This window comes from Pimephales promelas, chromosome 5 (assembly GCF_988280905.1).
Source record: "Pimephales promelas chromosome 5, fPimPro1.hap1.1, whole genome shotgun sequence".
In the NCBI taxonomy this organism is placed as follows: domain Eukaryota; kingdom Metazoa; phylum Chordata; class Actinopteri; order Cypriniformes; family Leuciscidae; genus Pimephales; species Pimephales promelas.
The window spans coordinates 8,612,982-8,639,254 of record NC_142773.1 but is presented as its reverse complement, the minus strand read 5'-3'; the positions used below and the strand labels follow the sequence as shown (position 1 = coordinate 8,639,254).

The 26,273-nt window shown below is 43.1% G+C and overlaps 1 protein-coding gene across 2 annotated transcripts; it reads left to right on the top strand.

Moving 5' to 3' along the window:
• The first annotated feature begins 82 nt into the window (after nt 1-82).
• c8a (complement C8 alpha chain) lies at nt 83-25,103 on the top strand. 2 transcript variants are annotated; one of them, XR_016168468.1, is made up of 12 exons: nt 83-253; nt 327-438; nt 714-861; nt 15,431-15,578; nt 16,098-16,287; nt 20,143-20,325; nt 21,291-21,531; nt 21,642-21,761; nt 21,854-22,011; nt 22,435-22,660; nt 23,247-23,866; nt 24,936-25,103. XR_016168468.1 is itself a non-coding variant. In XM_039656125.2 (11 exons), the coding sequence occupies exons 1-11, from the start codon at nt 153-155 to the stop codon at nt 23,393-23,395; spliced, it is 1,776 nt and encodes a 591-aa protein (XP_039512059.2). In that variant the 5' UTR covers nt 83-152; the 3' UTR covers nt 23,396-25,103. The 2 variants fall into 2 exon arrangements, 1 of the variants encoding a protein (XP_039512059.2); XM_039656125.2 differs by having other exon boundaries at nt 23,247-25,103.
• The last annotated feature ends 1,170 nt before the right edge of the window (nt 25,104-26,273 follow it).

Below are 26,273 nucleotides of genomic sequence, written 5' to 3'. Positions count from 1 at the left end.
TTGTCATGTATTTGCGTAGAGGTGTAGCATTCTGGGCAAAAGTGACTAGAGTTTCTTTTTTCCCCCAAATCCCATCAATCATTAATATTACTGACAAACAATGTGTAGACTGGACCTAGTCTCAGATCAATCTCAAACCAACCATCTCAGCTATGTGCCGATTTTTGTTTTCTGTTTGCACATTTGGACTTTTCTTTGAATGTTTCAGTCACCATGTTTCTGCCAGATTTACAGATGAATCATCAAGCAACAGGTAATAATAGATACTGTACTTTTAGGAGCTTTTATTTTTCACGTTGTTCTCTTCACATATTGTGTCCCTTCAGGGCTAATGCATCTTCGAGACACACCAGAGGAGCCGATACCCCCTCTCCTATCGACTGTAAACTCAAGAGCTGGACGGCCTGGTCACCCTGTAACACATGTAGCGACAGGACGGTAAAAACATAACTTTAGACACTCTTACAAACCAACAAATATGGAAAAGAAAGTCTGTTTTGTTCATTGTAATGAGGTTAAAATAAATTAAAAATATCTGTCCACTGTAGTGGACATCATGGATTATAGCACATTTGCGGGGCAACAAACGAGTGTAGCTCTAATGCAAACATAAGCAACAATTTAAAGTGATCAAATTGCGACTGTTAACAACACACATATAAGCTGGTGTCTATTGGACATAAACATTTAAAATATGTTGTGATGTTTCCTAGTTTCGCTTCCAGTACTTGGAACGGCCGTCTCAGTTTGGCGGTCAGCAGTGTGTTCACAGTCAGTGGGACGAAAGACAGTGTCCACAAGAGGACGAGTGCCAACTCCAAGAGGACCACTGTGGGGACATGTTTGCTTGTGAGCCCGCTGGTAAATATTTCTGCCTGCCTTCTTTTCTACACGTTTGTCTGTGTGTATGTTAAAGGGGACCTATTATACAAGACGTCTCGGGTGAGCCCATTTTTGAGTGGAAGGAAAAACATGCTGTTCTCTTACGAGAGGTTCTCTCGTATTGCGTAAGCTAGCTTACGCTACGGGAAAGATTCATCTTTGCTGAGAAGTTGAAGCCAAAAAATTATTCCATAATTTTGTAATCATTGTCAACGCAGTCTCTTCTGAGGCAGACCATGAGCGGGCTAGCTAGCGGCTCATTGGTTCGCTCAGAGAGAATGCACGAACCTATGGGAGAGCGGCGCTGAGTCCGCGGCCAATGAGCGGACGGCGCTCGCTTACTGCGTCACAGCCCGCCAAAAGGGGCGTGGCTACAGTGTATAAAGGTCGCTCTCCCAGCTCGTTCGTCGATTCTTATTCATTCAGCGAGCTACACGCATCCGCTGTCCTGGGAAGAAGCCGCCGTCGTTGAGAAGGCACCGTCTAGCGAGCTCCGGAGTCTGAGGAAGCCGGCCGTCTGCCACCTTCAGCCGCCCAGCAAGCTAGCGCCATCCGACGCGTATCCTTTTTACTATTCCATATTCCTAAAAGAGCCGAGCGTCTTTTTCAAGATGCCTCGTATTTCCTGCGGCTCATGCCGCTCTTCACTCGAGGAAGGAGACCGCTTCTGCGTTCTCTGTTTCGGAGTGGAACACGCAGAGCTCGCCCTCGCCAACGGAGGATGCGACCACTGCGAGGACCTGCCTCCGTCTTCCCTGCGGGCTCGACTACAGGCAGTCAGAACCGCTCCCGCGCCGCCTCTCACTTCGCCGCGGAAGAAGAAACGCCGCTCCCAGAGGCCGCCGGAGCCCCCTGCGGATCCATGTGGGCCGCCGCCGCCGCCCACCGACCGCTCTCCCTCTCCGCCCCTGCCGGACTTACAGTTGCCGCCGTATGGCCGCTCTGTCGCCTCCGACGACACCGCGGATGAGAAGGACTCTTGTTCGCTGCACCCTTCTGACAGCGAGGATTGGTCGTCGATCGGCTCATCGACGAGAGAGTCTGCGGGGACCCGCGCCGGCATCGAGGAGGGACTATCGCGCCTCCTTTCGCAGGCCATCTACCGCCTGGGTCTCGAGTGGTCTCCTCCCCCAGAGCAACCACCGAACCGGCGCCCGGCCCCCGCCTGCAGCCGGGCTGCACCATTCCTGCCTGAGCTTCACTTCGTGCTCACTAAATCCTGGAATGCCCCTCTTTCGGCTCTTATCCGCTCCGAGGGGTCCGCTTCGCTCAGTGGACGGAGCCGCCGAGATGAGTTATACTGCCGTGCTGCCCGCGCCTTTGACGCCGCCGAACAGGCCGCCTCAGCGCTGCATTCCATCCAGGCGCTCCAGAGCGACATCTCGTGCGAGATGGCGAACAGCGGTAGGAACCCGCCCATCCTTTCGGATCTGAGAAGCGCGACGGATCTTTCCCTTCGCGCCACTAAAGCCGCCGCACAAGCCTTGGGAAAATGCATGGCCGCCCTCGTTGTCACTGAGAGACACTTGTGGCTCACGCTCACCGATATGGGAGATTCAGAACGCGCCCTGTTCCTCAACGCGCCTATATCTCCTACCGGGCTCTTCGGATCTGCCGTCACGGGCATCGTTGACCGCTTCTCCGAGGTACAGAAAGCGACTCAGGCCATGAATCTGTTCTTGCCCCGCCGCTCTAGTTCTTCGACAGGCCGCTCTCACGAGCCTCCTGCCAGAACCCCACAACAGCGCCCGCCTCAGCAAGCTCAGCAGCGCCTGCCTCAGCAAGCTCAGCAGCCCCAGCGTAGACAGGGCGGCCGCCCTCGCTCTCGCTCAGACAGCCGCCGCAGACAGCCTCCTCCAGGGGGCCTCGACCCAAGATCGCGCTGAGGCCCGATCAACTGAAGTCTGCCTAGCACAGCTGAGAAAAGGACGGCTTTCTCCCGCTGCGGCCGGATCGCCGTAAAAAGCTTCGCCCACTGTTAGTCCCCGTTTCACCGCTGACTGCAGTAGTGTTTACCGCCACAAACAAGCCGGTTTCCCTGCCCGCTTGCGAGCGTCTAAATGCCGTTTTCACGGCTACCCAGAGAGTTCACAAAAAGAGCATAAAAGCCTCAAGTGTAATAAATGTGCCCACAAGCATGTGCTCACGTACACACACAAGCACCTTATGCCCAGGGTCTCACAGAGCCCATTCTCACGGAGCGAGCACTTCCGCTCCAGTAGCAGAGAACATAAGCACGCCCACGAGCCCGTGCGCGTGTCCCCCCCTCTGCCCGCTCTGTCACACGGCCCATAAAACTCCTCTCTGAGTGTAAGTCCCGTTGCCACCCACATTATAAGCGTGCCCACACACAGTGTCCAGCCCGCGATGTGCAGCAATCAGGGCGAAATCGCCATTCAACCGCTTACGAAGCGTGGGAAGCCATCCCCGGCATCTCCCCGTGGGTTTTTAGCATAATAAAGAATGGTTATCGATTACAGTTTCGTCGCCGCCCGCCACGCTCGCGCGTGCGGCTCGAATCCACTGTCAGCTGCCCGCTATGAACACGCTTCGCTTAGAAATAGCCAAGCTACTGCAGAAGGGCGCTATAGAGAGAGTCCCACCATCTATGACCGAGTCGGGGTTTTTACGGCCGTTATTTTCTGGTTCCCAAGAAAGACGGCGGCCTCAGGCCGATCTTAGATCTCAGGGCTTTGAACAAAGCGCTCATTAGAGACCGTTCAAAATGCTCACAGTCAGGAAACTCCTCGCGCACGTCCGCCAGGGGGACTGGTTCATCTCTCTAGACCTGAAAGACGCATATTTTCAGATCCAGATAAGCCCTCATCACAGGCCATTCCTACGTTTCGCCTTCGAGGGCCAAGTTTATCAGTATGCCGTTCTCCCGTTCGGCCTATCCTTAGCACCCCGTACGTTCACGAAGTGCATGGATACAGTGCTCGCCCCCCTGCTAAGTCAGGGGCTGCGCATTCTGAATTATCTGGACGAATGGCTGATTCTAGCAGATTCCCAGACGGAGCTGCTGTCGCACCGCACAGTTCTCCTCTACCATCTGGAAGCGCTGGGACTCTCTGTCTACTGGACAAAGAGCTCTCTCCAGCCCAGTCAAACTATTTCGTTCCTTGGAATAGATTTGAACGCTATCACGATGACGGCTCGCTTATCCACACAGCGCGCGCGCCGTGTTCAGCGACTGGCCGCCTCGTTTCAGATGGGTACCCATACATCCCTGAAATCGCTTCAGAGGATGCTGGGTCATATGGCTTCAGCCTCCGCTGTGCTACAGCTGGGTCTTCTGCACATGCGCCCCCTTCAACTCTGGTTAAAGAGCCGCGTATCCCACCACGAGTGGACGACGGGCCGCCAGATGATCAGGATTACTCAGACATGTATCACTGCACTGCAGCCATGGGCAGTAAGCGAGTGGTTTCAGAGGGGCGTTACCATGGGAACCTTCTCTCGCCGGAAAGTTATCTCGACAGACGCATCCAACTCGGGTTGGGGAGCGGTTTGCGAGGGCTCACCGGCCGCCGGCCAGTGGTCGAACCACGAGAGTTCCTTACACGTAAACTGTCTGGAAATGATCGCGGTCGAGAACGCGCTGCTGTGCTTCCTCCCGCGCATAAACGGTCACCACGTCCTGATTCGCTCCGACAATATGGCCGTGGTATCATACATCAACCGTCAGGGCGGCGTCAGATCCAAGAATTCTTCATCTGACACGCCGCATCCTATTGTGGTCCCAGAGTCACCTGCTATCGCTCAGAGCGACGCACGTGCGGGGCCATCTGAACGACGGTCCAGACAGGCTGTCCAGGAACCTGGTCTCCCCCGGAGAATGGTCCCTGCACACTCAAACAGTCCTAACACTGTGGCGCCTATTCGGCAGAGCGGAGATAGATCTTTTCGCGTCAGAAGAGAACGCTCACTGCCCAATATTCTTTCAAAGAGCGAGGACGCGCTAGCCTAGGATTGGCCCCGCCGCCCGCTCTATGCTTCCCCCGATTTCTCTGCTACCGCAGGTCTTTCAGAGAATCAGGGACTCACGCCACTCGGTGCTCCTCATAGCCCCACGCTGGGAGAATCAGATTTGGTTCCCGGAGCTAACGCGGCTGTCACAGACAGCCCCGTGGCCCATTCCAATCAGAACAGATCTCCTCACTCAAGCCCGCGGCTCGATCTGGCATCCCCATCCACAGCGCTGGGCGCTTCATGCATGGGTGACCAACGACTACGCGTCGAATTGCCAGAAGGGGTTTTGAACACGATCAAACACGCCAGAGCGGATTCTACCAGAAAGCTCTATGCTGCAAAATGGTCTGTGTTCTCCAAATGGTGCACCGACAAGAATTTGGACCCACGGACGTGCGAGGTTTCGTCTTTGCTCGTGTTCCTTCAGGAGATGCTGGATAAGGGCAGGTCCCCATCCACTCTTAAGGTTTACGTGGCAGCCGTCGCGGCGTTCGTTGAACCCCGGCGCGCCCAGTCTCTGGGCAAAGACGAGCTAATCATCCGCTGCCTCAGGGGAGCCAGAAGGATGAACCCCCCCTCGCCCCCTACGGTGCCGGTCTGGGATCTTTCTATAGTTCTAGAAGCTCTGAAAGCCCCACCGTTTGAACCACTTGAGTCCGTGGAGCTAAAATACCTCTCGTTAAAAACCGTTCTTCTGACGGCTCTCGCCTCAGTAAGACGTGTGGGGGACATTCACGCGCTGTCTTCGAGCGCCGCGTGCCTAGAGTTTGGACCGAGTGACTCTTTAGTCATTCTAAAGCCTAGACACGGTTATGTTCCAAAAGCGATTGGTACCCCTTTCAGGGCGCAAGTGATCTCTCTATCGGCGCTGCCTGCATCCGATAGCGAACGTGACGCTGACCGCCTCTGCCCGGTTCGGGATATCAGAGTGTACACTACACGCGTTGCCGCGTTCAGACGCTCGGAGCAGCTGTTTGTGTCGTTCGGTGGCCGCACCAAGGGACTAGCCGCCTCGAAACAGACCCTATCCAGGTGGATAGTAGACGCGATTGCCTCTGCTTATGCCGCTAAAGACCTGCCTTGCCCTCTGGGCATCAGGGCTCATTCCACCAGAGGCATGGCCTCATCGTGGGCATGGTCCTGCGGGATTTCCATCCACGACATTGTGTGGCTGCGGGATGGGCCTCCCCCTCCACTTTTGTCAGTTTTATAACTTGGAAGTTCCAGCCTTACAGGCTAAAATTCTGGCGGTCTAGTACTCACAGCCCTCCTATAGAAGCCGCACTATCGGGAGTTCCATCACAACCGGCTCACCCCTTGTGTTCCCCTATGTGCTTATGCATTAGCCTACACATCACGGCCCGCCTTCGCCGGCCGCCTTGGGTGTTTCTGCACTAGATGATAACGGCCGCTATGCTGGCCGCCGTATTATCTTCTTCCACTTATAGATTCCCCCGGTGTTCCCCCTGGGATGCTTAGTGGTTACTTAGCGCGCACGGCGTTGACCAGGTGTTCCCGTAGCGTAAGCTAGCTTACGCAATACGAGAGAACCTCTCGTAAGAGAACGAATCGGTTACCTAACGTAACCTCGGTTCTCTCTAGATGAGGGAACGAGTATTGCGTTCCCGGCCGTGCTTGCGCCACTAGCGTTTCGCTTCATGCTACAGAATCAACGAACGAGCTGGGAGAGCGACCTTTATACACTGTAGCCACGCCCCTTTTGGCGGGCTGTGACGCAGTAAGCGAGCGCCGTCCGCTCATTGGCCGCGGACTCAGCGCCGCTCTCCCATAGGTTCGTGCATTCTCTCTGAGCGAACCAATGAGCCGCTAGCTAGCCCGCTCATGGTCTGCCTCAGAAGAGACTGCGTTGACAATGATTACAAAATTATGGAATAATTTTTTGGCTTCAACTTCTCAGCAAAGATGAATCTTTCCCGTAGCGTAAGCTAGCTTACGCAATACTCGTTCCCTCATCTAGAGAGAACCGAGGTTACGTTAGGTAACTGATTCGTTTTTGTGCATGTATCTTTAAATGCAAATTAGCTTTCCAGAAGAGGGCGGAGCCTCGGATACTCTGTCAAAAACTAAAACATCTGTTTGGTTTTGATTATCGCCTCTTGCTCATGCTCACGTAAGTATATGTTTTAAAGCAGTGTAAACTTCTGATAAATGGTTTTCTGAGCGCACAGAAAGCTGAATGCCAGACAGTTCTCTCTCACGTTTTATTGTGCTTAAAGGGATAGTTCACTTTGAAATTAATTTTTGGTATGTTTTAGCTTACGTGTCTTTGTTTCCACAGTAGTTTCAATTTTGATATTTTTAGGTCAAACCGTCCTTGTCTGTCAGTCATATAATGGAGGTCTATGGTCACCACCTCAAAGAGCATGCACAGAGAAGTCCAAATTAAACATGATTTAATGACTCGTAAATGTAAGTACACACTGATGGCCTAAGATACGAAACGAGCGGTTTGTGTGAGAAAACGAACAGTATTTATATCGTTTTTACCTCTTGCCACGACTAATTTAGATATGCAGGAAATTGCAATGGAAGACGATTTCGATATATCAACAGACAACGTTGACTTTTTTTCCGCAACCTTGTGAGAGATCACTTCCGGCGCTTTCCGGCGCATGCGCAGACCGAAGCGCCCTTGCCTTCAGATCACTTGGACGTGGCTGTGATTACACGAGGTAAAAACGATATAAATACTGTTCGTTTTCTCTCACAAACCGCTCGTTTAGTGTCTGTTGTGGCAAAAACAGTTTAACAAACAAACAGCATCATAGTAAGAGACATTAGATTCAAATTGTACTTCAAAAGATGTTTATTCTTTTGAAGGAGGCTTGTTCACAAAAATACTGCGACAGCTACCTCGCGATAGGAACACAGACCTAAATGACATATAGAACAGACAGCTTTTATACACCTTTCCCCCCGCCCCATGGTGTTTTACTGCCCTTACTCCTGTGAGAGCAAAAGTCAATGACCTGCCCCTCGCCCCATGGTGTTTTACTGCCCTTACTCCTGTGAGATCAAAAGTTGATGAGATCAAAAGGCTTTATAATGCGGTTGTTCCCTTGTCTATAAACAAAAGCCTTTAGCATATCTTTGGCTGTGTGTGAGAGAGAGTTCCTGCTATGTAAATACAGAGTAAAAGGGGAGAAACACGTTTTAATTGGAAAAGGAACAAACCTCATAATGTGGAACGAAAAGGAAAATAAAAGTGCAAAGAAAAGAATATTAAAAACATTGAAATTTTCTATAACAATTCCTCCTCTTTATCATTCTCTGATAATAAAGAGTTTTAAATGTAAAAATAAATAAACAAATACAAAAAAAAAGTTAAGCAAATAGTTAAACACTTTGTCTAAAACCGGGCTAAATGGGTAAACGCTGTTACCGCATTTCTGACATAAAATCAGACCCTCAGTCATCTCAGACATAGGTTGAAGCATAGTAGGAATAAAGAAAAAGAACAAATAAAATAAAATAAAATAAAAATCCCTTATTTAAAATTTCTTTGTGGCCACACGCATGGAGTCCTAAGGTGGCACAGTCCATAAAGATATGCTTTCTGTTGTGTAGATGTCATCTTCAGACTTTTCGCCCATGCTTGTTGTAATACCAGTTGGTCAGTCTTTGTTTTCCTTTCAGTCCTGCTTTATTAGGCTTCCATCGCACACTTCACACCTATACACTGGATCTTGGACCAAACAAGTCAGACAGTTGGACTCCAATCTGGGAGCTGTCCCTTTTCCAAGACATGCACTGGATATGAACTTTTAGGAAGCAGGGATTCTGTGATTTAAAAGAGCATATAGTACAACAAACAACAAAAGCATACAGCATTCTTCAATGTAAACAAAAACAAATAATAAAGTAAACTCAAAGTAAAACAAAACAAACAGTTATCAAATGGTGTTATCTGTGTGGCTGCATTTAGCTGTGGCTATGTGTAAATTAATCATGCCTCAAAACAAAGATGGGGGAGTTTTACAATTGTGATGTAAAATTTGGTCCTGTTGTTGTAACAGGGAGCCAGCATGAGAATGTGAGTATGAGATGTGATCTGGCTCAAAATCTTCCCACACCAATGTTTTTGTTAAGAGGCATGATAACAGTGCAAAGTTTTACAGTTACTGAATCCTGTTGTGAGCAAAGCATTTTCATTGTTAATGCAATTGTGAAGCGCATTGCAATCACATGTGCATTCTATGTTCCTCTATCTGGTCTTACTCTAGCTATATTGAAAATAGCAGAGTTTTCCACCAAGAAAACAACCACATCCACCAGTCATTATTCCATTGGGCACATTCCTGTATCAAAATCTGCTTTGCTCTGTAGAGAAAAACTAATTTTGAGTTTAAGTATAGTTTCTTTTTGCCCTGGCGCTTCCCGTTGAATCAGTCCTGCAATTTGTTATACAACAATTTTATTAGGGCATTTTTGTCCTCTAGTAAACCATATCATTTTTGGCCACTGTCACCATTACATCCCCCTTTTTTATGCAGGAATCCATTCTTGCATCAAATTAACACAATGGTGTCCTCTCATCAGAGCATTTGAAGGCTAATAGCCTTCAGTCTTACATTCTATTTTCTGTCAAGTCAGGTCATGCTGTACAGACTTGTCGATGTCAGTCATCATTTTTCCTTTGTTTACAATAATCATAAATGTTAAGGACTCTCTTGATAATTCGATATCTCAGCCAATATGTCACTTTGTTCTTGCCATAAAATCTAATCCTTTTGTTTATCCCAACCCATGACTGATATTCATTTAACTTTACAATTCCAACTTCCACCAGTACTCAAACTGATTCGGACAGTAATTCATATATAATTGTTCATCATAAATGACCAAAATCCATGACCAGCAGACAAGCTTGATTGTCAGTTTGACTCAAAATTATCATCCTCTCTTGAATTTGTCATTCGCCTTAACTCATCAGTAGTGATAAAACACTCTTTTCCAGACACACACTATTCAGACAGAGCAACTCCTCTAAACTCACTCTTATCAAGACATAAAGTGCAATCACCATCAAATACATCTAAATATGAATGCTCATATTTCTTATTGTTATCTTTTCTCTAAAAAAGATTTTACAGTTTAAATGACATTTTAAACCCTGCATAATCATATAGCTTTTATCTAATTTTTTTTCGGCCTCTTAACTATAGTTTCAAAACATGTTTGTTCATTATTCATTTGATTCAAGAAAAGTCAGCTATGTTGGTTTTGATTCATTATCATTAAATTGCTTCAGCTTCTTTGTCTGAATGAAAACAAAGTACCAACCCTTTCTCCTTCAAGCAGTCTCTCTCTCTCTCGAACAAACGAATAATCTTTTCAACAGCCTCCTAAGACTGTAATTTAGACAGGGTAAATTCCTTACACTAACCTTTGATCTTTGTCATTCAGACTTTTAGTTGTCTTCATCTTAAGCCACCACCATGCCTTTGTCCCAAGACCCTAAAATCTCTGCATTTTTCTTGCAATTAACATCATAAAAATGTTTGTCAATGTCTCCACATCAGATGCATCCACCTGTGGTCTGTATGTTAATGATGTTTGAGACACCCCCCTGTCTGATAAGGTTCCCTTTGTCTTACACCGGCCCCATTTCTACAATCGACTACCATTTGTTTAGATTGTGTTGAATTCCAAATGTGTTGAAACAAAATAACTTCACTTTTATCTCAATGATAATTAAGCCATTTTGGAGGATGAGTTCATACTAAAGTATATTTGGGAGTGGACTCTTGGTTGAACCAGACTAAACTGTATCACAGTCCTCTGAGTCCCCTCTCTGATGCCCTTTGCCCAAAGTGGCATCACATCCACTCCCTTCGCACAGATTACACCTCCCTTTCCTGGTGGGCAGGTGCCCAGTAGCGGTGAAACCCTGCCTTAGGTTGTCTTCTAGGGCTATCGAAGATCGTACCCGTCGTTGGGATGACACCTCATGCATACTGGTTACAGCTCCATCCAATTAGGCAGAATTATCAAAGAGACTTTTCTCAAATTTGACAGTTATGACTTTTCACTTGGGTGTTGGTGAGAAGATATTCAAGAATCATCACAGTAGAAGTATCCCAGAACAATAACAACAGTATTAAATCACTTAAATCCATTAACCATCTTAAAAGCAGCAACCTCGCTGCTTAGATTAAACTCAGTGAATTTTGATCACAACTGTGTACATTCAGTGTACTTCATCTGTAGTCTGGGTCATCGGTTCTGCTTCATGGTGCGTATTAAGATCTAGACAAAAATATAACTGGTTCAAGAATAACCTAGTTAAGATTTTCACTTAAACTTCTTTCGTTTAGGATCTGTATTATTATTTTAAAGACTTCTTTAAAGTCATTCAATTTTACTTCTAAAACATTTACAAATAAAAATTGCCCTCTTTTTGGCAATGAATTATTCTGACATTCCTGGGTCAATGATTTTCAACTGAAAACACTGTATTTTACCATAAATAGCTTATTATCAATTATAACATGCTCATAACAGCTTCTAGCTGACATTAAAAGAGAGACAGATAGACTCTTGAGTTATTCAGAACTGATACTTCCTGCTTCTCTCAAACTCAGAATTTTATCTGCAGCCCAGCTTAAGGCATCGTTTTGCATTAATTACTTGTATTTTTAATAAAGCCCAATTTTATAAGAGAATTTAGACATTACAAATTTCTACTTGAGTTTCTCGTGCTGGTCACTCTCGTGCGCCCCAACACACATCATATTCAGATAAGCAAATTGTTTCAGCCAAATCACAAGTTTTATCTTCTTAAATCAAAACATCAGCTTCTCTTTCTTTCTTGTTCAACACTACCAAGCTTTTACACATTTTACATTTATCAACTGTTTAACCTGTAACATGGCTTGCTTAGCCTATTTTATCTTTTATAAAAATAGTAATGCTTCAAATATCATCTAAATTTTAGTTATCAGGTTCTTAATAGCCAAAGTTAAATATCTGACTTCCATGTTTTCTTTTCTAGGAGTTTACCAATCTGCAATTAGCAATACTTTTTTAAAAGTATTTTGCAATTCATTTTCTTATCTCTAATTTTACAACGACCAGTACTCTTTGTATAGTTCTTTCCTTCAAAATAAATTTATTAAGTCTTCAATCTCATGACCTTATTTTTATCTCCTGTTCTTTCTCAGACGAAAATGTTAATATCGTCACTTAAACAGTGATCTATATTCAAACACACACAAACACCGGAAATTTCTGTCATTTTATCACAAAAATTCCTTCTCATCTTGCATCCACAGCTACTTGTTAAATGGCCCTGCTTATAAGTGTGTCATCACAAGAATCTGACCATTGTTTTCATCACTGTTATCTTGCAAAACTTCAATTTACTGTGCACCCCCGAAGCAGTCTGTCCACATCAGGAATGTAACACAGAGCTGATTAAATGGTAAATGGCACATAAATGCTCAAAATACGTTTAGTTGTTTTTCAAAGTTTTCGTTTAACTTTAGTCATACTTATCCAAGGAAATGATACCCTGATCCAAAATTCCTTCATAACACAGACTGTCTTTAATTTTTCATTATCATCAACAACACTTATTTCAATAAAAACCCATCATCTAGAATCTGGAAGCCAGGCTAAATAAGCAAGAATTTGCTGTATTACTTAGTCCCTCCTCAGTTATTAGGAAAATACATATAGTTTTTTTTCTACTATATTTCTTCTTAATCTTTCTCTACATGCCAGTTCCTTCTGTATCCTCTCCTTTCTTCCTCTACATGCCAGTTCCTTCATTATTTAACCAGTTTGCATACAATCCCCAAACACATTTCTCACATGCAGTTCCATCTATTTCACACAGGCAGCCTTGGTGCTTGCTACTTCAATCCTTATCATGTAAATCTAAATTCTCTAGAAATCTAGTGTCATGCATCCATTTACTGGATGAAGAAGTAAAAACTTTATTTCTCTTGACAGTTCGACTTTTATCTTCCTATTCGTTGAACTAAGCCATAACAACCCTTTTTTGTTTCTCACTGCCCTGTTCAACTGACTCCCGCACTACTTTTAATCTCGTAGCGCTCAATGTTCCCTCATTCACAACATCTCAAACCAAGTTTCTTCAAACATTCATCGGAAAACACTGCTCAAATTTCATCAATCACAACATAGCTCAAAACATACACACACAAAGAAAACTGTAAAAAAAAAATTATCTTGTCTAGGCCTACTATAAGATGATCCCATGTTGGCTGAATCTTCTCTCTTGGATTTTTACTTTCGACGCGTCTTAATCTGTCAAACGTCTTCAACAGACCCGGTTCTGTCACCTCGATCCGGCAAGGTTTAGCAAATATGCTCTGTAATTATGGTTCTACTCAAGGTTCAATTCAATAATGATAGCAGTTTTCAAAATTCATAAAATTGGTCAGACTTCCTCAGGTGCCAATTAAAGATTTGTAATGTGTAAATTTTTACAATTTTATTAAATTGGTCCGACTTCCTCAGGTGCCAATTTTTAACCAATAATCAGCCTGAGCGGATCCTTTATCCGCCCCCACGAGCTAGTTTTCGGCATAAAATTGGCTTGTAGTGACGGGTTGTTCGTGCTGATTCACGTGTTACAATTACCGGTTATAAAAAAGTTAGTAACAAATTTTTCCGATTGCATGAAATTGATCCGACTTCCTCAGGTGTCAATATCAGTTTTCGGCATAAAAATTGGTCCGACTTCCTCAGGTGCCAATTAAAATTTTTGTTACGTGTTCTAAAAAAAAAAAACCTGCTCTTTTCAGTGAGTCGATTCAAATGAGCCAGCTCAAGGAAAAGAGTCGGAATGCCCGTCACCACCTCAATTCACCCCTCGAAAACTTTCCCTGCCCGTACCAAAGAGATAGTTCAGCCACTATGGTTCACCTAATAGTTATATCAAATTACACCATGCGAAATACAAAACAAATAAAATAAATTTTAGGTCTCTTACCAAGATGCTTTACTGCCACCGGATTCTTTCAGATCTCAGGCGAGTCCCTCCTGGCCCTGAAAAATCGGGATTTGGCTCTCTCTCTCGTAATCTGTTGAGTTCTCTCTCAAACCGCCGAGGTATGAGACCAGTAGCCTGGTACTGGGGCGATTCACTCCGTCAAATCCGTCTCAGGACCAGAAAGAACTGCCGTGAGATCCCACTTCTGACACCAAAACTGTTGTGGCAAAAACAGTTTAACAAACAAACAGCATCATAGTAAGAGACATTAGATTCAAATTGTACTTCAAAAGATGTTTATTCTTTTGAAGGAGGCTTGTTCACAAAAATACTGCGACAGCTACCTCGCGATAGGAACACAGACCTAAATGACATATAGAACAGACAGCTTTTATACACCTTTCCCCCCGCCCCATGGTGTTTTACTGCCCTTACTCCTGTGAGAGCAAAAGTCAATGACCTGCCCCTCGCCCCATGGTGTTTTACTGCCCTTACTCCTGTGAGAGCAAAAGTCAATGACCTGCCCCTCGCCCCATGGTGTTTTACTGCCCTTACTCCTGTGAGATCAAAAGTTGATGAGATCAAAAGGCTTTATAATGCGGTTGTTCCCTTGTCTATAAACAAAAGCCTTTAGCATATCTTTGGCTGTGTGTGAGAGAGAGTTCCTGCTATGTAAATACAGAGTAAAAGGGGAGAAACACGTTTTAATTGGAAAAGGAACAAACCTCATAATGTGGAACGAAAAGGAAAATAAAAGTGCAAAGAAAAGAATATTAAAAACATTGAAATTTTCTATAACATGTCTTAGGCCATCAATGTGTACTTACATTCACGAGTCATTAAATCATGTTTAATTTGGACTTCTCTGTGCTGCTCTTTGAGGTGGTGACCATAGACCTGCATTATATGACTGACAGACAAGAACGGTTTGACCTAAAAATATCAAAATTGAAAATACTGTGGAAACAAAGACACCTACATCTTGGATGCCCTTTAGGTAAGATAAAACATATCAAATATTAATTTTAAAGTGAACTATCCCCTTAAACTGTCCACATATACACAAAGTTCATATAAACAGTCGGTTATGTCCGTGAATGTAAACAGCAGGGAAAGAAATCGCATGTGTCTATTAGATCTGTGTATTAAAGTGTCAGCAGGACCTACTGCTATAAATGTTGTTAATATGAATCAAACAACAAGAGAAAAACAGAAAATCACTCACAGCTTTTGACAGAATAACTTTAGTAGCTTTAATAAGAATACATTTCTTGCTTGAATGCTGCTGTTAAATGCTCTGGCGTGGAGATAAACATGGCGGACTGTGTACAGCTCACTGATGGGCGGTGGAGTCTGTCAGCAGTTGTGGGCGGTGCCTAAGCATGTGCGACGTCACATTGCATAGAAACTGAAAACGGCTTATTCTGAGACATTGTTTATTATTTATGGGGACGAAAAAAAAGAATGAGAGAATTTTTAGCATTATTGGGTGGTTGTGTACACACACACTGCCGACACACACATTCAAACACCATGTAAAAGGGCATTTTGCATGATAGGTCTCCTTCAAATGTGTTGTCTGTGTTCTCACAGGACGTTGTATTGGACAGCCGCTCCGTTGCAATGATGAAATAGACTGTGTAAATCAGAAAGATGAGATGGACTGTGAAGTGTTGAATAGAAGAGAAACCAAGTGTACCGACATCCTGATCATACCAGGAGCGGAAAAGGCCACCCGAGGGTAAGAAACAAAGTGCACACGTGTCTCTGATTTTAATATTGGAATAATGTGCTTTCAGCTTTGGAAATGTGTTTTATTAGAGATATCACCAGATTAAGACAAGAACTGCAGCTCATAGAGTTAAGAAAACATGTTTAGATGTGTCATAGGACCTGCGATATACACTTTCCCTTATCCATTCATATAAAACTTAAAATTAATCTGTCTATTATCTTGACTTGTGCATTTCCGGAGTTGTTTCAGTATCAATGTACAGTTACTCAAAAAGCATTTCAGTATCTGAAGCAATATTATTCAAATCTACTGTATAATGTCTGCACGTGAATCAATAGGGTTTGGTTCACAACATTCTTCAAAATATCTACAAATATGTGGAACCACATGACATGAGCGAGGGGAAATGATGACAGCATGCTAAATATCTGAAAATCACATTTTTGACAGATTTATATTTCAGTATATTCTAACAAGTACAACATGTATCCAAATCCTGAATCATGTTGTGTTTAATTCCCTCAGATATAATGCTTTAACGGGAGAATTTATGAAGAATGTTCTGGACCCAAGATACTTTGGAGGTGTTTGTGAATACATCTATAATGGAGAATGGCGGAAACTCACGTATGATCCTTTCTGTGAACACCTCAGTTATGATGATGCTGAAAAATATTACCGGAAACCACACAACTTCCTCACATATCAGATCATGGTGAGCGCTGATACAAACCTGTTCCTCACATCCATGCAATGGCTTTAGGAGGCTTACAATACCAATCATGAAGCATATATGGACTAATATGGACACAATATCCTAAACTTGGCTTTATTAAGCACAATGCAACCTCATACAATACTCCTAAGGGGCGGTAATACTCCTAAGCGGTGAGCAGCCGGTAACAAGAAGTACTCGAAGGAGAAGAACGTCCTTGTCTCAGTTCTCGCGCATGCGCCCATAAGGAAGTAATGGAATACTCGAATAAAGTCGTTATTTATGTTTTTTTTCGCACAAAAAGTATTCTCGTCGCTTGATAAACTTATAATTGAGCCGCTGTAGGCACATGGAATATTTAAACCTTTTCTTTAATGACTTTATGGGCCGTCAAGAGCCAGTCCCTTAGGCATTCTATAGCTGTGTCTGAAATCGCTCCCTATCCACTATATAGTGCACTATATCGGGTGTCGGCCATTTTGTAGTGGTGTCCGAATTCTGAGTGAACGACATCATTCCCTACATTCATTCACTACTTTTACCCACAATCCTCTCTGAATTCGAGTGTACATTCGATGTACACTTGCTGAAGCCCTATTTCCCACGCGGAGAGAACTGAGCGCGCATGAAAGTGCGGCGCGAGCAAGTTTAAACCAGAGATTACATTACATCCAGTGGAGGATTTGAAAAATATCCGTTAATCGTCGTTTTGAACATAATAACGGTCGCAGGAGGGCGCTCGACGACACGTCATCTGTGAACGTGAGAGTTAATGTACAATTTCAGTCGATGAAACTACAAAGCTGGCACGGAGGTATAATTACAAAATAAAGTCATTATGATTGTTATTGTTGTTAATATTATTTTATAAAGTAGGTAATGTAAGATAAAAGGAGTTTTATCAGTACGCGTGACAAAGCCTTTTCTGCGACAGCTCCAACTCTCCGACGCGCAGTGTAAACGTCAGCGTCCGAATTCACTCACTTCATCTCGTTCACTCCTTGCAGATATAGTGCACTCAAATGCCATACACTATATAGGGATTAGTGAATGAGTGAACGAGTGAGTGGTTTCAGACACAGCTTATGTAGGACTGATCCAGCTCTCAGATTCAATCAAAAATATCTTTATTTGTGTTCCGAAGATGAACGAAGGTCTTACGGGGTTGGAACAGCATGGGGGTGAGTAATTAATGACTTAATTTTCATTTTTGGGTGAACTAACCCTTTAACAAGTATGCACATTTTTATGTAGATCGGACCATAGATGGCGCTATAACTGTTAAAAAGCTTTAAAAAAACATATTTCCAATAGTAAATTGCCTGTATGACATTGTGAGTAACGTAAAATATTGTGTGAAAAAAGTAGGAACTTCACAAAACTGTGGAGATATGGAGAACAACTGAATTTGACTGGAACTATAGATTGTATCATTTGCGTATTCTCTATTATGGATATTTTATGGTTTCAGACCAACAGTTCGGCTACATCCCGGTCGCGAACAGCCATGTAAACACCGGGAAAAACCTGAATATGCTCATATTCTGCATTTTTAAAACCGGGATATTATACATGGGGGTACCCCTTTTCTAACCTGAATTTTTGGTCATGTAAACGCATATCGGCATATCCCCATAGTGATTTGTGTTCTGCGCATGTTCTATTCGCAAGGAATCTTGGTCTTTTGAGTACAGAAACTTCTCGGTGCATACAAAAATCCGCGTGCAGTATACCGGAAGTAATAACGGCGAGACGCAGCCTGGACGCAGCACTGACCAGCGAGGTCAGTAACCGTACGTTCACACCGCCGCCGGCGAGAGCGGCAAAATTCGCTCTTGCCGCTCTGTCAACGACGCCGTGGAAAGATTCGTGGACGCTCTTATGTAGATCCAATGCGTGATCTTTTTTAAAATGGTATGCAAACAAAAATGTCGGTTATTTTTGCAGAAAATTGATAGATGGAAATAACTTTAAAATTATAGTGACATGTTTGCTAATGAAATAAACAAATTAAAAGCCATATGTGTGGTGTGGCTTTTGTGTTCATGGTTAAGTGCTATTATAATTTGCATTACCGCTGAAAAAGTGTTCTAGCACGAAAATCTTGCTTATAAATAGTGTTGCGCGCCCTCTTATCAAATTATCAACCTTCTCTATTTTGCTTGGGAACTAATGTGGCCGGAACCAAAGTTTACAGGACTACGTTCTCTGGGATTCTCTCAAACGGAGCACTTCTACATTCCGATTGGTTGCCGCCGAACCGCGTCATTGCTTATTACCATAAAGTTGAACTGATTTCAACTCTCCTTGCCGCTCTTGCCGTCCGAAACACAGTAGCACCTCAATGCAGAACATGAGATCCACGGGGAGGAGTCGGATCACGATCCAAGGGGTGGAGATGAGTAGGATTAGGGTTGGGTTTAGGGATTAGGGGTGGGTTTAGAGATCAGGGGGCGGAGTTGGTTAGATTTAGGTGTATGTAAGGTGGGAGGAGTTGGATCTGGATCCGACTCCTCCCCGTGGATTTCATGTTCCGCAGTGAGCACCATCTCCCGAAACGCGCCGCACCGCTCTCGCCGGAGCTCGCCGCCGGCTCTCAATGAAAATGAATGACTTCCGGCCACTTTGACGCTCTCGCCGGTGGCGGTGTGAACGTACAGTAACGTTACCAGCATCAAAGCGCAAACAAAGGCGATCGCTATCTGGCCCCAAACTATTCATTATCCGCATGCTGCTGTTGTTGTTTTCTTTGGATACAGGAAGAAGAATCGGAAATGACGCATATTGCGTAGGTTGTCTGTACGTCTAGACACTAACCGCGCGTCGCCGTTTACATCGGGATATTGCAATTCCATGTATACAGGAGAAACTCTCTCTGCTCACGCATGCAAACGGGTTATTCCTAATGTTTCAGAAACCCGAATAGTGACCTTAACCCGACCATAACCCCAAAACTGTCTGCATGTAAACGTAGTCACTGTTGCCATGAAGGCCTTAAATGCTTGAACCGTGTTAATTGCTGCGTGCAATATATTACCCCAGACAGCAAACTGACATTGAATCAACGTGGAAACAACGTCTCTCATGACATTGAAACAACGTTGATTTTGCTCATCGAATTAACGTTGAACCAACGTTAGACGCGGCATTCTTCAAAGCTAAATGAAAATCGAAAATTGGTTTACTTTCATAACATTGAAACAACGAGTTGATTTCAAGTTGATTTTCCATTAGTTTAGAAAGAATGACGTTGGTTGAACGTTAATTCGATGAGCAAAACAATGTCAGATCAACGTTGTTTCGATGCCATATTTCCACGTTGATTCAATGTCAGTTTGCTATCTGGGACATATTTCTCTAGATTATTGCTCAACCAATATGGGTTTTTCCAATGGGTAATTCTTAAATTAGTCTTAAACCGAATCTTTAATATGTGGTTAGAACAGTTGGGTCAATTTGTGTTTAGATAGGATGTTGGAGTACACATTTTTAACATGTTCATGCATTTCCAGAATCTAATCCATGCTCTTTTGTTTTGCAGCATAATTCTATTATTTGTAAGTTTTGGGGACACACATAGCGCATAAATGGCATTGTTTGCTGAGAATGACTATGTAGCACGTTATACTACCAATCAAACAATCCTTTAATAGAAATTTAAAAAATGTAATTGATCTGAATTCCTTTTTAAAGAATGTGAATTTCACATGTTCAAGGCTGTCTCCTAGTCAGGCCCTTGCGGACTCATCCTTGTGTGTAATGCTGAGTAGGACTGGGTGAAGAAGGACACACCCTAACTAGGGTGCAACCTTACAATTGAGACTCATCCGCTGACTGTGCTTTTGTCCTCGCCAGGCACAAGCAACTTCCGAGGAAGCCTCGGACTATCATGAGGATGCTGTCAGCTTTCTCAGAGCAAGTCAGACACAAGGATCCTTCAGCTTCAGTACATCAAACCAAGTCTCTTTTGTGGAAGTTGGTCGGGAAGTTAGTAGCCATTTCAAGTTTCTCACCAACATATCCCAATACAATAACAAGGTAAAGCAATACATTTGGACACAACTCTCTTTATTCTCACCATGTACCAGTGTTGCCAATCCTGCATATTATAAACAGCTCTTTTTTTTAAGAAGTCACTTATAGATTTGGGCAGTGACTGGTTGGGGGGGGGGGGGGGGTTGAGGGGGGGGGGGGTGTTTGAGGTTTAAGGCTGGATGTATTGTACACTTCTGTCTTGTAATGAATCTCCTGGCCACTAAGAATGCTGTTGAATTTAAGGGTGCAGCGATTGATCAACATGACATCATGACTTTTGCGTACACAAATACGCCACTTTCGAGTCAGGTGGCGTGTTATCTCCACGCATTTTGAGCTATCCGCGTGTATCCGCGTGTATGCATATATGTCTACGCCATTAACGTCCGCGTCATTCCGCGTGTCTGAACACGCAGTCAAATCTCCAGTCATAAATGCCATTAACCCCAGTGACGGTTAGGTTTAGGGACGGGGTTGAGGTAAGTCAGATATTCATATAACGTTAAGTCAACGACGTTCATAAACACGCTGAAAGGCGATTATGCGTCTTGATAGCACGCCAAAAATGGAAATACGATTTGCCGTGTCATACACACGCTACTTCATGAGATCAGTCTGGATTGATTGTGCAGTAGTAAGTCTCACAGAACATACGCTCTTCTGATTGGCTGTGATTTTTGGTTGATTTTGCCACAACTCGGATCGAATCTGGTTTGGCCAGACAAATTGCTTGCCACTGGAAATCTTAACGCTATACTCTGCCATATGTAACCGGCCACCCCTGAACAATATGTCTGCGAGAAAATCCTCAAACTCTCCTAGGAAATCAATGTAGGTAGCCGGTAGCCAAAGCAAGAGATAGTATGGATTTTCATAATCAGATGATGGGGCTTGTGCTTATATTCATTGGCCTTTGCAAATCATGGCCTCCTAATAACCCCCATCCATTGTTTCCTTTTCATGTTTAGGAGATGGGTTTTGTCAGGCTGTTGTCAACAGTGCAAACCGCCCAGTTTAAGATGAGAAGCAGAGACTTGACTCTGGATGAGGACATGCTCTGGGCTCTGGGGGATCTGCCAGATCAGTACAATTTTGGTGCATATTCCAATTTCTTCAATGAATATGGTACACACTATGTCACAGAGGGAACCATGGGTGGGGTCCTTGATTATGTTGCTGTGGTGAACAAGAATGCCATGAAAAGAAATGGTGAGTAAATTACACATACAACCCAAATAAAGCATGAGTGACTCAACTGTATTTAGCTAACTTTATTCAAGTTAGAAAATCCAATTGGTGCTTGTGCCATTTCCCACTAGAAAAAACTGCGCTAGAGATTGGAACGTGCCTTGGTGGTTCCTTGGGCCTGACATTGGACAATACGGTCAAAATTACAACAAAACTAAAATTCTGTGAAAAAGTTGGAACAATGGATGAGGGTACGTAACTTGGAGCCCAATGCATTTTCTTTTCTTCTTTTGGTTTTATACTTAAAAAATTCAACTTTTAACATTTATTTTGTTTTTAACAGTTCGTGATCAGTCCAACAGTGCTATTGAGGATGTCTTGGGCTTTGTGAAGGGTGGAGACACAGGCTCCAGCATTGGAAGTTTGGGTATCAGAGATGCCAAAAGTTACAAGGATTGGGGCAAGAGTCTCAAATATAACCCTGCGCTAATTGAGTTTGAGGTGCATTTGCCTTACTAACTTAACTTGCTCTTCGCAGGTCAAAAATGACAGATTTTTTTTGTTTAATTTTGCCAATGAAATAAATGTGAGACACTTTTCAGACAAATGTTGTTTTCTAAGATAAGGATACAGATAGATTAGAATTTTTTGGGTGGATCAACAACTCACATATATGTGTTCTCTTAGTATCATGTGTTATTCGGTAGAAATTTATAATGATTTAAAGCTGCAGTCCACAGTTTTTCCCATGTTCGAATGACATGCATGGTGTCCTTCATTCCTAACCCAGCACCATTGGGTTACTCATTATGAACGATTATCAACCCAAATTTTAATCTCTGTCAAAACTCTATGTTTAATTTAAGCTATATACTATTTATAGTTATTTCTTCTCCATTTCTGGTCATTGTGGTCCTGTCATAGATTGCACCAATATATGAGTTGGTACGCTTAAGCACATCAGCCGAGCAGCTGCGCGCGAAGTTGCCCCACCTGAAGATGGCATTGGAAGAGTATATGGAGAACTTCAACCCGTGCCGCTGTGCCCCCTGCTTGAATAACGGCATCCCCATGCTCTCCAGGACAGAGTGCAGTTGTATATGTAAAAGTGGATACAGAGGTAAAGCCTGTGAGGAGACTGAGAGAAAAGGTAATGTCCTTTACCAAACTATAACTCTTATTTTACAAATGTATGTGGTTTGAGTCCTGGCAGGGTGTCAGAAGAGGCGAAACTCTATTCGAAATAAAAATAACGGCTGCGTCTGAAACGTGAGAATTGGTGCCTTCACCGTTTAGTTCCAACACACACACCTGTAGTTTTCACATAAGCCTGGATAAAGTGTGTTAAACAAATATGGGTTGAAGCTAAACTCTGCAGGGCTGTTGCCTAATCTTTCAGACGCAGCCAACATCTAAAGCAGCACTTCTGAACCCTGTTACTGGAAACCCCTGGTATTTATTGAACAGGGTAGTCCAAAGACAAAATCCAAATCCAGGCAAGGGTCATACACAAACAAGCAATCCAAACAATAACAGAAAAGACCTGAGGCAAGGAAAGAAATCCAAGAGAACAGGCAGAAAATCAAGGAGTCACAGGAGAAACAGGACACAAACGCACTCAGAATTGCAGTACTAACACAAGGCAGAAAACCAGGCTTACTTGAGTGTTTTATTGGTGTATATGATGATCTGTCAGCACTCAGCACTTGACAGAGCACACACACTCCCTCTGACAGGTCCCACACATGGAGTCTGGAGCTGCTGGAGCCACTGGTCCCCGTGTGTGTCTGGAGTAAAGACACGGACGCGAGAATGCAACAATCCCGCACCAAAAGACGGAGGTCTGCCTTGTCAAGGAAGCAGTCATCAGAAGAGAAGTTGTTAACAATCTGACAGTGTTCTTAAAACATCACACCTGTGGGCATTAAAGATTGAGTCTGATCATTTTGGTAACTTAAATGACGATTTTGGATTTACCTTTACTATCTAATGTTGTAATCTAGTTCAAATATGATACTTTTTAGTCAGATGAATGATTTTGAGTGCCGGCTTGTGGCCCATCATGTTCCCCTTTCTCCTTTTATATTGTTTATCATGATAGTTGTCCTATCAACATAAGGCCGGTTTTTTTTTTAATTGTTACATTTTAAGGAAAAGTTTGCCTAAAAATGTTATGTGATCAATTGTAATAAGGTTTGTGAGAAGTGTTTGAGATTTGAAAGCAAGATATATGTATATAGCCTATATTTCTCCAAAAATACCAGCTGAAATTCTTGAAGCTAGGAACATTTATATTGAACATTTATGGTGTTTCATGTCCATTTTGGAACTTGACAGCTCCAGTTCTTATTTAAAGGTGCCATCTGGAACTAAAAATCTAAAAATATTCAATATTCCATAACAGATGGGGGCAGTATACCTCCAGAAAATGTGTTGTGCCGCGCACTCTCACGTCTTCAAACAACACAAACGAGCGCTGTTTTGCTCTCTTTCTCCGCATATTATTCAAATCATTTGGCATGATAGTAAAAGGTTGGAAGACCGCAGTTTCACGTGGAGCATTTGGAGATTTTTAGAGATCAGAGACTCAATGAACAACATCTCAACACTAAATGATGAAGACCGCCTCATAGACGCCTGTCTCAAAAACAAGCGGGTGCGTTTCGACGATATGGGTAAATAAAAGCTTGGGCAATTATTTGAAGTTTATGGTATTCGTTTTGTTCATATTACACTTTTATTGTTCGTTTGAATTAATTTGACAGACAGCATTGGCTGATGTTGATCAAGCTAGCGCCATTCAGAGCTGCCAACTCTCACGAATTCACCGTGAGACACACGCAATTAACACTTAGCAAGCAGGTTAGTTAAGCTCTCAGATTCTGTCAATTTTATTACGCAATTCAAACAATAAATACCGTTTTGGCGCTTGTACATGTTACACCACAGATCCCTAGCGCACGTGAACCGATCGTCTCTACTAGCTAATGGAAAAAGAACACGAGCACTGTTGAAGGATACAGTATGCTACAACTTACCAAAATGTATTCTTCATGCATAATATCGACCAATCATTTTTTGAACTCTTCTCTGAACTGAAATGTAGTAGTGGGCTGTATTTCCACACGACTGACATCAGGTTCAAGTACACACACAAGCCGCGCGAGTTACTCGTGTACTGCAGTTTGGCTGGTGGTAATGTTGCCCGCCCGCATACCGCCTCCCATGGCCGAAACTGGTATTACAACACCTGCCGGGCCGGGGCTAGTAATTTAGCATGCTAATTTAGGTTTATATCTCGGCAGCACTATAACTTGTCAGTTTTTTAATGACATCATTGCACTTATTTCTTCTCATTCTTTTGATGTGTGTAGCTCATTTTTTGGATATTTTTACCTCAATTATTACATATGGCACCTTTAAAGGCACTAAAATTGACTTTTTTTCATCTTGCATTTTAGAGTTTCGATAATGATCAAATTCAGACATACAAAGAACACAAAGCATCAGTTAAATTTAACTAAAACATTATGTCTGTGTTTATAATTTTTCATGAATATAGGAAAGATAATAAATTCAGTCCAAACCTCTGACTCGTAGTGTTGGTTATGTCATTCAGTTTTCATATATTATCCATATTATCATTTTAAAAAAAGAAGCAACAGAATATTAGATAGTTGCAATCACAGTAAGAAATCATTCTGATACATTTATGCAGATATGTTGTCATTTTGTTGTCCTTCGTGTTCCATTTTGTTTGCTTTATAGTAAGCAGGTTAACTCAATGTGCGTTCATATATAAATGAATACAAAGAGGAAATTGTCTCGTGGCTCAACAAAGCCATCGAATGATGCTATAAGCAGAGAAAGTCACAAAATACATGTTTACAGATTATATATCACATTTATGCAGAAAATAAAACAGTGCTGAACAGCAAGAGGGTTGAAGTTTATTTATTCAGTCCATCAATACAACGCAGAGTGGATTCCCATCAACCTGGACCCGTTACACTTGCTAATTTCAATGTGTGGAAGTTCCCCATAGTTCTCTAAATAGCGATGAGTGTCTGTAAGAAGATCCAATCCAGGACCTTATATAGACAGGTGTGTGCGTGTCCAACCCACTGAATTTACCACAGGTGGACTCAAATCCAGCTGGAGAAACATCTCAAGGATGGTCAGAGGAAACAGGAGGCACCCGAGCTCAATCAATGTTGAGCCTGTGAATACTTGTGATTTTTTTTTATTTTTAATAAGCAAAGATTTCAAACAAACATCTTTCACGTTGTCATTATGAGGCATTGTTTGTAGAATTTTCAGGAAAATCATGAATTTAATCCATTATGGAATAAGACTGTAACAAAATGGAGACGACAAAAAGAAAAAAATGTGTATTAAGTGAAGCGCTGTGAATACTTTCCTGATGCTAGGACCAGCAAAAGTGCTCCACAACATGTAAAGTACTAGTTTTTGTGTGGGTGGATATCTAATTTAGTTAATTTAGTGTTGGTCCAAGACAAGTGTAGCGATGTGTTTCTGTTCAGGCCAATATTGTAGGACTTCATGAAGAAGTCACTACCCAATGCGATAGACACATTCAGTTAACTGGTACTCAATATGTCAGTTTCATGTTTCAGCTTAAAATCAAGACATTTTGCTTTAAGAAAATCTTTATGGTTTTTTGTGTTAACAAACACTAAATAACACTAAATTTCCCCCAAAGCAAAACTAATGAGAATATACTTAATTGTCATGAAAATAAT

Coding starts and splice junctions, on each gene's coding strand:
- c8a (XM_039656125.2), top strand. CDS start 153: ATGTGCCGATTTTTGTTTTCTGTTTGCACATTTGGACTTTTCTTTGAA. Junction 439..713: donor ACACATGTAGCGACAGGACG/GTAAAAACATAA, acceptor GATGTTTCCTAG/TTTCGCTTCCAGTACTTGGA. Junction 20,326..21,290: donor TATCCCAATACAATAACAAG/GTAAAGCAATAC, acceptor TTTCATGTTTAG/GAGATGGGTTTTGTCAGGCT.